At 38.8% G+C, this 10,795-nt stretch overlaps 1 protein-coding gene across 23 annotated transcripts in view; it reads left to right on the top strand.

Moving 5' to 3' along the window:
- TMEM131L (transmembrane 131 like) overlaps positions 1–10,795 on the top strand; it is a 255,172-nt gene that overhangs the window by 163,537 nt on the left and 80,840 nt on the right. For 22 of the 23 annotated variants that reach the window (XM_023733510.1, XM_023733506.1, XM_023733504.1 and 19 more), the window contains 6 exons: positions 1,312–1,482; positions 2,980–3,049; positions 4,146–4,263; positions 6,603–6,744; positions 8,955–9,064; positions 10,401–10,473. In XM_023733510.1, the coding sequence (XP_023589278.1) occupies positions 1,312–1,482; positions 2,980–3,049; positions 4,146–4,263; positions 6,603–6,744; positions 8,955–9,064; positions 10,401–10,473 (684 nt within the window). The remainder of the gene's footprint in view (positions 1–1,311; positions 1,483–2,979; positions 3,050–4,145; positions 4,264–6,602; positions 6,745–8,954; positions 9,065–10,400; positions 10,474–10,795) is intronic. The other variant, XM_023733498.1, reaches the window with a different exon arrangement.

Here is a 10,795-nt window from a genome sequence, read left to right as displayed (position 1 = left end):
GGTCTCACCCCTTTGGGAGCAAGGGAGAATGAAGAGAACAGGATACAAGGAAAAGATTAGTCCAAAGGACTAATGGACCACAGCTACCAAGGCCTCCATCAGACTGAGTCCGGTACAGCTAGATGGTGCCTGGCTACCACCACTGACTGCTCGGACTGGGATCACAACAGAGGGTTCTGGACACAGCTGGAGAAGGATGTAGAACAAAATTCTAACACACACACACAAAAGACCTGATTTACTGGCCTGAAAGAGGGTGGAGAAACCCTGAGAATATGGCCCCCAGACACCTTTTTAGCTCAGTGGTGAAGTCACTTTCAAGGTTCACTGTTCAGCTGGGGATTGGACAGCCCCATAAAACAAAATGGGACTAATGAGGCACAGAAGTCCAGGAACAAGGACTAGAAGGCAGGAAGGGATGGGAAAGCTGGTGATAGGGAACCCAAGGTTGAGTAAGGGCAGTGTTGACATGTAGTGGGGTTGTTAAGCATTGTCATAGGGCAACATGTGTACTGTTTAATGAGAAAGTATTTTGTTCTGTAAACCTTCATCTAAAGTGAGAATAGCCGCACAACTGGAAGAACGTAATCGATGTCACTGAACTGTGCATGTAGAAATTTTTGAAACGGTGTACCTTTGGCTGTGTATATTTTCAACAACAACAACAAAAAGGTCAAGAAGGGAGAGGGTTGACATGTCATGGGGTTGTTAACCAATGTCATAAAACAGTATGTGTGCTGACTGTTTAATGAGAAACTGTTCTGTAAACCTTCACCTAAAGTACAATTTAAAAAAAAAAAAAGATCAAACAAAAAACACCAAACTAAAAAAAAAAAATAAAGTTCATTTTCAGAACTACTTTTAGGATGTGTCTCCTTCTTAATCTATTGTTCAAGTGGCTCCAAGGGCCCAGGGTATACACCTTCTGTGAATATTTTCTCTTACAATATTCCAAACACATTGTAAGGTACAATTCCTGCTGAAAGAATTGTATTTACAAAAAGAAACCTGGGTCATGATAAAATACTAGGATTTTGCAAAATATCACCTGTAAGAATTCAGTACTACTTATAAGAACTCCATACAACCTATGAGAATTTTAAGATTACTTTTATGAAACTTGAAAACAGTAGCATATTAAACATTATTTGAACCTGTTGTTTATATAAAAATGTTCTCACCTTTGACATGGAAAATTGAATAAAATGATTATTTAAAGTAAAAGAAAAAGCTTTAACATCATACTTTATAATGATTATAATCATAATTAGTGTTAGGGAAAGTAACTTCTCTTGCTTCTTTTCTTTTTAGATTCTGAATTTCACTGGCCCTTTATTTCTACCTCCAGGCTGTTGGAATATATTTTCTTTGAAACTTGCTGTTAAAGACATTGCCATAAATATATTCACCAATGTATATTTGACTACAAACATAGGTGCCATTTTTGCGGTACCTCTTCAGATATACTCGGCACTAACCAAGGTACTGTTTACAGCACTGTATGTGTTTTATAATATTCTTAGTAATTGTTTCTTCTTATTAACTTATGTTACGGTGCTTGGGTTTTATTAGTGGGTTAAGCTGATGTTGTTTAAGGCTGTCTGTGCAATTGAAGGATATTCAGGGCAGTCTTAACTGATAAATTATTTAGACATGGAAATCTTTATTTGGAAAGAGTTTCTATTTTTCACAAAGTAATTTAAAGTTATTGAATAAAATAAAGCATTACAAGTAGATTATTGGATCTCATTTTCATTTATTTCCAAAATCTGTATAACAAGGAATATGTGTTTGCTGTAAAAAACAGAATTGAACTCTTAGTACATACTTGCAATGAAATTAAATTTCAGATGTTTTAGTTAGACCTGTGTTAAGTGAGTCTCTGTTGCTACATACTCCTTGAATTTCCTTAGTGGGCCAAATCTAAGCCTGAGAGGCTTCATAATTAAGAAAATTGCTTTCTAAAATCTGGATAAATTGCATTTAACTTAGATCTTATCTTAAACATGTCTCATTTTTTTCCTTAATGTTTCTTTCTTTTCATTTGGTTGTTGTTATTGCTTTTTGATCCAGACGATTGCGTGTAACAACTGGGTTCTAATTTTTCACTAGGAGATATTCATGTAACCATCTTTATGATTTTTCTCACTTATTAGCATTGATGTTTCATAGTTAGAAATGCCTCACGTTTAGTTACAAGCTTAAAAATACCCGCTGCCGTTGAGTCGGTTCCGACTCATAGGGACCCTGTAGGACAGTAGAACTGCCCCACAGGGTTTCCAAGGAGTGACTGGTGGATTCGAACTGCCCACTTTTTGGTTAGCAGCCTGAGCTGTTAACCACTGTGCCACCAGGGCTCCAGCTTAAAGATAAGACTCCTAAAATTAAACTAAACAAAATGTAAGGGTAATTTCATCCTTCCATATTTTGAGCATGGGAGATTTCTTAGAAATCTCCTTTTTCTGATCAAGAGAGGCGTAGAGGAAGAGTGACTGTGGGAGGGAGCAGGCAGGTGTCACATACTTGTAGACCTAACAAGTCTCTGCTCTCTAGACCTATAGGAAGTGGGACGTTCATTTAAATGCCCTGATTAGCCAGGAATTACTAGAGATTGGTTTATTGTTTTTCAGAGGGTTCAATAAAGTTAAAAAAAAAAAAACAACACTAAAAATGTTCTGAGACTAATTTAATCTTAAATTCAGAATACATTTAGTGTGTTGCAAGCCCCGGGTGGTCATTATAGACAATGGTTATTGCACAGAGTCCGCAGTAGTCATCCTTCCTACAGGAGACAGTTGAGAACTCTCATCCAAGTATATAAAGGAAACCAGGAAATTTTTACTTTTCTGGTTGTTTGGCTCCTGGTTAGAGGGAAATTCACTGAGATGGAGGCCAGTGTCTGCTTCACATTTTAGTGCATTGGGATTTTTATGTTTAGTGTTGTGTTTTCAGTTATTCATATATTACTTTTCAATCTAGGAAGGGAGTCTGGGTTTTGAAGTGATAGCACATTGTGACATGCATTATTTCATGGGAAAGTCAAGAGCAGGTAAGTATTTTACCCTTAGGCTTTCTGTGGAACTGAGTTTGGCGGGGGGACTAGTGAGGAAAATGCAGCACTTGTAGATGGAATAATTAGTTCTGTAAATGTAGCTGGGTCATATTCTGTTCTTAGAGAGCATGATCATTAGCAGAATGAGTTGAAATTGTTAAGAATCCTCCAAAAACATCCAAGGTACCTCTAAAATAATGTCTCCTTATTCTTTAGGAGCTTATACTTTTGTAAGAGATTTTTTTTTTTTCCCATATACATTATTTGATCATCATAAGCAACCTTCTTGCCAAGAAAAAGTTTGGAAGGCTCTGATTCCTTTTATAAAAGAGCCAAGCAGAAGTTAGGAGAAACAGTTGGTAATGGTGTTTGAGTTGAGCTGGAAGACTTCAGTGACAGGGGCATAGACATCTTGGGGTGGAGGGGATGGTAGCTGTGAGAGACTGGAGGCCACGGGATTGACATAGAAGCTGTTTCTAGTTCCCCCCAACCCCTTCTTTTGATTTATTAAAATATTTATCTAAGGAGAGTTTTAAAGTACAGAGATTTCATTTGGTAGATTTCCATTTGTTCTTCCTGATACCCTCTTTAGCACAGACAAGACAGAATAGATAAGTAGAGAGGGTTGTGGTGAATAGTAGACCCCTTCACAAATATGCCCCTTATGTAGGCTTACCCTCTAGTCTGTGCCTCTGTCGAGAATTGCTGTTTGTCTATCATTCCCCTACATAGTAACCTGGAAGATTAGCATTTACCTGGAGATGGTTTTGCATTTTTAGATTTAAAGCTGTTAAAAATGTTCCAAGTATAATTTTAACTTGTTTCAGACTGTATTCATGAGCCATGTGTTTTTTATGTTGTTACCTTTCTATTCGTCGGTTTAGTTTTTGTTTTATACATGTTTGTTTGATTTGATATATCATTTGCCATTGAGTTAGAGGGACTTTTAGTATAAAACAGAGAATGAGGGGGCGTTTATTCACCCTATGGTCCTCTCAGTTTGAGAATTTTTTTGGTCAGCCCTTGGCATTATTCACTAATTGAATTGTATTTTCTGTAAATGTCTAAGTATTAAATCTGATTTAACTTGTAGAAATCCCTAATTGGCAAAGGAGCCTTTCTCTGGATCGCTCTACCTGGGATGTGGATTCTGAACTTGCAAATAAATTGTATGAAAGATGGAAGAAATTAAAAAATGGTGACGTCTGCAAGTATGTCTTCAATTTTATTTCCTTTATTCAGCAATGGGGACACATAATTGCATAGTACTTGATTGCACTTGCAGTACTGAATTTTTAATAATTGATATTTCTCCCCCAGCTTTTTATTTTGACAAATATCAAACCTCAGAAAAGTTGAAAGAATAGTGCAGTGAATACTCAACTGCTCCTCACTAGATTCACCAGTTCACATTTTTACTGTCTTTATTTATTTCTCTCTGTCTCCACATCTTTACTGTATATCTACAGCTGTAATTCTCATTATTTGCTGGAGTTATGTTCTATAAAGTCTCTGTGAACACTGAGTTAGCAAATACTAACTGCTCCTAGGGGAAATACGGGCTAGGTTCCTTCAAGCCTCTGGTCACAACATTTTTGTCAACGGTGAATACATATAAGCTTATTGTATGTTTGTTTCTGTTTAGAGACACCTTATTTAATACATGGTGTTGATTCATTAACATTGAACTCAAGACCAACAGCACTGCTCACACCTGAAAGCTTACCTAACACACATGTTTTTTCCGTCAGGAGCCTTCTCATGCTCAGGGACACTAGACAGCACTTCAGCACTATGCTTAGGGGGCATTTTAAGCAGCAAAATCAACAAAAAGCATGAAAATGCGAAAGATGTGGCACTGAATAGGCTTAGAAGGGCTACTTGTTTACAGTTTGAGAGCTGAAATCAGGCAGAGCATCACCTTGTTCACCTTCAATTGGGAATGTGTGCATCAGGCAACTCAGATTTTTCACCACTCTGTGCTTGTCTGCGAATGACCGCAAATGTGCCACAAGTATTGACTTGGGGGTTCCAAATAAATGTTAGCATTCAGGAGAATTTGCAAATGTGGAGTCTGTGAATAATGAGGATCGACTATATGCGCGCGCGCACACACACACACACACTCTCTCTCACACTCAGACTTTTTTTGCTGAATCATTAGAAAGTAAGCTGTAGATATTGTGGTATTCACTCTCAACACTTTAGCTTGTGTTTCCTAAAAAGGATATTCTCCTACACTACACTACCATTATCATACCCAGCAAGCTTAACATTGAATCAATTATATCATCTAATAAACAGTCCGTATTAAAATTTCCCTGGCTGACCCAAAAATATCCATTATAACTGTTATTTCTTTCTTTTAACCCAGGGTCCATTCAAGGGTCATATATTGTATTTGGTTGTCATGTTTTCTTTAATGTCCCTATCTTTATTCCCCTTTTATGAAGTTGACATTTTTTAAGAGTCCAGACCAGCTGTCTTATAGAACATCCCACACTCTAGGTTTTTCTGATTGTTTTCTCTAGTTTATGTTCATAAATTTTAATCAAAAATACTAATTGTCTAGTTAGTTTTGTGTTCTCATCATTGCATCACATCAAACAAAAACCAGTGGCCGCTGAGTCATTTCTGACTCATGGTGACCCCATGTGTGCAGGGTAGAACTGCTCCCTGGGGTTTTCAAGGCTGTGACCTTTCAGAAGCAGATCGCCAGGCCTTTCTTCTGACATGCCTCTGGGTGGGTTCAAACTGCCAGCCTTTTGGTTGACAGCTGAGCACTTAACCTTCTGCACTACCCACAGATTCCGTGTTACATCAGAAGGGACGTAAATGCCACTTTGTCCCCCTGTTGACATCACTAAGTTCAGTCATTTGCTTTGGGTGATGTGTGATAGGCGCTTAACTGTTTGCACCACCAGGTGCTCTTGATGTGTGACAGACCTTTCCTTTGCAAAGGTACCTTTCCCCCTTTGCTGTTAAGTAATCTGTGGGGTGAAACATTGAGATCATATAAATGTCCTGCTCTCTAAGAATGTGTCATCCAGTGGTGTTATTTGGCACACATTGATAGTCATTGCCTGAATCAGTTATTAGATTGGTGGCTGCAAAATGGTGATTTTTCTAATTATTTTGTTCATTTTATATTTATAGCAGGTGCCCTAAACAAAAAAAAAAGGACATCTCTTGTTTTAGAGCATCACTGTGGATTCATGGCTTCTTGACTCAGTGTGTTGTAACTTATTATCATCACTATTTCTGATACTAAGCTGTACCAAATTTGGCTGGGGGAAGCCCCTCCGGGCTAGCTCCTGTGTCCTGGTGACATGGTTACATCATTCTTTTAGCACTTTCTTGCTTTCCAGTAAAACAGGATGTCCCAGGCACACCTCGTACCTTCCCTTCCCCAGACCTAAAATGTAAGCCACTTTTTCCCAAGGAGCCCTTATTCCTTTTAGTGATAATGGTATCTAGTGATCTCCCCTTTTTTTTTTTTTAATCTCGGGATTATTTTTTATAATAATTTGTTTCTTTATCCATTGAACAGGAGGAATGTTTTAGGGATGACTCGGTTTTCCCACTTGAAGAAATCCAAGGAGTCAGAATCCTTTGTTTTCTTCTTGCCTCGTTTGATTGCAGAGCCTGGCCTTGTGTTAAACTTCAGCGCTACTGCCCTCAGGAGCAGTGTGGTAAGGATAGTGTGTCTTTCAGCCTCTTTTTCAGTGACACCCTGACTCTTGACTTTTCAGCATACCAGGGTAATTCCACCTCGAGTTACTGTTTCAGAACCAAAATTAATTTAAATTCACTTTATGTGACACACACGTGTCATTCAGCACTTTTAGTAGGGGAGTCCAAAGAACACAGTAAGGAGTGAGGCATTAAACAACATGAAAATCATTATTGTGTGCTATATTACAAGTAACATTATATTTATGAAGTTTATATACAGTTCAGAATCAACTCTGAATGCGGTTGAGAAAGCATTCAGCTGCGAACAGCAGAGAAGGCTTTGCCTAACACTATCTTAACTGAGTTTTTGTTTCCTAACGAGAAGCCCAGAGGAGAGAAGCCTGAAGCTGGTGTGGTGGCTCTGTGGTACTGCCATGGACTGAGGCTCTTTCTGGGTGTTTGCTCTCATCCTCAGTCTGCTGGCTTCCTTCCTCATGTGTGCTTCTCTCCTTGTGCTGGGGACAGTGTCCAGGAAGAACCGTGAAGGGAGAGGGTGATGCCAGCAGACTTCCACTTAGGTCTCGTTGGCAAGAACTGTATCATGCCAACCAACCAACCGCCGTCAAGTCCATTTCGACTCATGGCAACCCCACACAGATGTCCTTAATTTAAGAGTGTCTGGAAAATTGATTGTCTTTCACTGTGTCTATAATGGAAGCAGGAAAGGGAGAAGAGGAGACGTCACTTAACCTCCAGGGGTTGGCCACAGCACTCTGATGTCAAATACTTTTGTTTACTTTTACGTTGTTCAAGAAAATATATGAAATTTAATTCGTTCTCTGATTCAAGACACCATTATTTTATAATCTAGATGCGTGTTTCTTAAGATAGTCTTAAAATACATATATTATTAAAGTATATAAAATATTTCTTAAAATATTGAACCAGCATTTTAGGAGTTATTGAGTTGTATTCTTATCCCTACTACTAGGTTGTTGGGTGGTTGAGTCAGACTAAAAGTTCCTTATTTCCAAAATTTTAATCTTTAGACAGACCCTTAAAACTCATGGGTAGGTTATTTGTTTAAGAGTTTGGTTATATAAAATAAGTATAAAACTAGTAACTCCATTTTCAGTGATTCTGGACCAGTGGAATCAAGTTTCCCTCCCACGTTAGACCCTCTGTATCTTTGGAAACAAAATTGAAAATGAACCATTTCTTAAAAGTTTCTACCTTGATAAATTTTAATGCTTCTCCTTTCTTCAATATCAAGGCTTTTTAGAACATGTTGTACTTTTTTCTTGGGGTGAGGTACGATGGCTCTTGCCTGGCTTTTCCCTGGAAGCTATCAGTACTGGGAGTTGAGCAGGAAATGTGGTCATTTTTGTTACTTAGATACATGCTCTCCAGGAGTTTCACATGGCTCACCAGCTTCACAGTGATAAGGAGAGATTCTTCAGATAATTAAGATGTGTCAAAAAAATAAGTGATTTAACAGTTCGCATTGTACTGTGATCCAGTGATTTTAACAGCCCTGCTTTTGTGTTTTATTCATAGATCCCAATAATGACAACCAATTAAAATGATCAGAATTATAATTTATACCACTTCAGATACTTGTCGTGTTTCTTAGGGATGACACCCCTAAAACTTTTTTTTTTAAACTTTTAATTTTGAAATAATTTCAAACTTTTAAAAAAGTTTTAAGAATAGTACTAAGACTCCCCAAATACCCATCAGAAAGAGTTACTGATTTTTAATGTTTCGCTGCATTTGCTTTATCATTCTGTCTCTTCCTACACACACATATTCTCTGAGCCATTTGCGAGTATCAGACGTTATGGTGCCTTACCTGTAAAGACTTCGAGCGAGTGTGTAGCAATTATAATGCTGGCATCTAATTACATATAATATTATTACCTGCAGTCTGTATTCACAGTTTTCCAGTTATCCCACTGATGTATTTTATAGCAATTTCGATTCTGGTCCAGGGTTTCACATTGCATTTAGTTGTCAGGTTCTCCTTTAATCTTGCTCAGCCTTTCTTTGCTTTTCATGACATAGACATTTTTGAAGCGTTCAGGCAATTTATTTTCTAGAACGTCCCTCGATTTGGATTGTGTGGTGGATCTTTGTGATTAGATTCAGGCTCTGCGTTTTGGGCAGGAATAGCTCAGGGGGGATGGCATGTCTTCCTCAGGTTTGATTTTCCTTCTCCTGTATCTAGGTGAAGTACTTCGTGGTACAGAACCCTTCCTCTTTGCCCATCTCCCTGCAGCTCCTGCCTGTCTCCTCATATCCTAAGCCCGAAGCCGCCATGCGCCTGCTCCACAAATGGTAATGCACCCAGTCCCATGAAGACTTTCTGATGGGCAGTTTGGGAAATACTGTTAAACACACCAAGACTATTAACCCATTAATCCATGTGACTTGGGACCTGGCCCCGTGATGTGTTTAATTTGATGGAAATTACTGGCACCGCTTGTTCTGTGGCATCTTCAGTTGTACTGCTTCAGGTCCAGGTCCCAACAGAATATTCTTTTCTTTGGTTAAAAAACAAAACCAGTTGGCATCTAGTCGATTCTGAATGATGGCGACCTCATCTGTCTCAGAGTAGAATCACGCTCCGCAGGGTTTTCCGTGGCTAATTTTTTGGAAGTAGGTCTCCAGGCCTTTCTTCTGAGGTGCCTCTGGGTAGGCTTGAACCACCATCCTTTTGGTTAGTAGGCAGGTTCTTAACCTTTCATGCCATCCAGGAACATTAGCATTGTGATTTTTCACCCATACTAGTATTTAGAATCTAAATCATGTTGATCTCTGGGCAAAACAAGAAATAAGTTTAGTGTGGCACAAGTGGTTTGCAATCAGCTGCTAACCTAAAGGTTGACAGTTCAAACCCACCCAGCAGCTCTGCGGAAGAAAGGCCTGGCAAGCTGCTTCCATAGAGATTACAGTCAAGAAAACCCTGTGGAGTAGTTCTACTCTGTAATACATGGGTTTACCATGAGTCAGGGGTCAACTTGAGGGTAGCTTAGAACAACAACAGAGTTGAATGAGATAATAGTATTAGTTCATGTGTGCTGTATCTTGATTTATTTTCACACAATTACAGTATTACTTAAACTGTCTTCCTTTTGGGTTAGAAATACCCTTATCCCAGGTTATCTCAGCTTTGTCTCTATTGACATTTGGGGCTAGATAATTGTTTGGGGGTAAAGGGGCTGTCTGTACATTGAAGGGTGTTTAGCAGCATCCCTAGCCTCTATCCACTAGGTGCCAGAGGCACCTCCCCAGGCTGTGACAACAAAAATGTTTCCAGACATGCTAAATGCCCTGGGGGATAGAATTATCTTCAGTTGGGAATCACTGCCTTTCAGATTCAATGTCTATGAAGCATTCTGGGGGAAGATGCTTCCTAGTTAGAGCTTTTGTCCCCATATGTTTCTTTTCCATTCTGTGCTACAAGAGTGACTGATTCAACAGTGTTGAGCATGTGTAATACACCAGGCATGGTGTGGGGGCAGGAGACCTTAGCATCAGGGCGGGATAAATTGTGTGTATGCATGTGAACACACGTGCTCATGTGTATATAAGTGCAGATACACGTGCATGTATATTATTTCTTTATTGGCAAATCTAAATGCAGTTTTAACCGTTTACTTTTTTTTAATAGGTTTGGCACTGATATGCAGATGATTAATTTCACAACTGGTGAATTCCAGCTCACCCAAGCTTGCCCTTACCAGGTAGGATGTCTGTAGACAGAATAAAGAGTGCCCACAAACGAGACACATCAGCACATGGGCCTCCACGATTTATGTTTTCAGTGCCTTTGCATAGGTTATGGAGCATACTTTGTGTGGCTCTCTCATTTTTATTTGCTAGGTATTCAGTATACATAGCAGATTTTTCCAATTAACTAATGTAGCAGGAATCAATGGTTCACCTTAGCCTGTAAATTAATTTGGAGATTTAAATTCATGTGCATGAAGAAATCACAGCTGAATGAGAGCTACATAGAAAATCATAAAACTCGAAACCCTGGAATTTATAATTCTCTGAAGATTC

This window comes from Trichechus manatus, unplaced genomic scaffold (genome assembly GCF_000243295.1).
Source record: "Trichechus manatus latirostris isolate Lorelei unplaced genomic scaffold, TriManLat1.0 scaffold00059, whole genome shotgun sequence".
NCBI lineage: Eukaryota > Metazoa > Chordata > Mammalia > Sirenia > Trichechidae > Trichechus > Trichechus manatus.
This window is presented reverse-complemented; position numbering and strand designations above follow the sequence as displayed.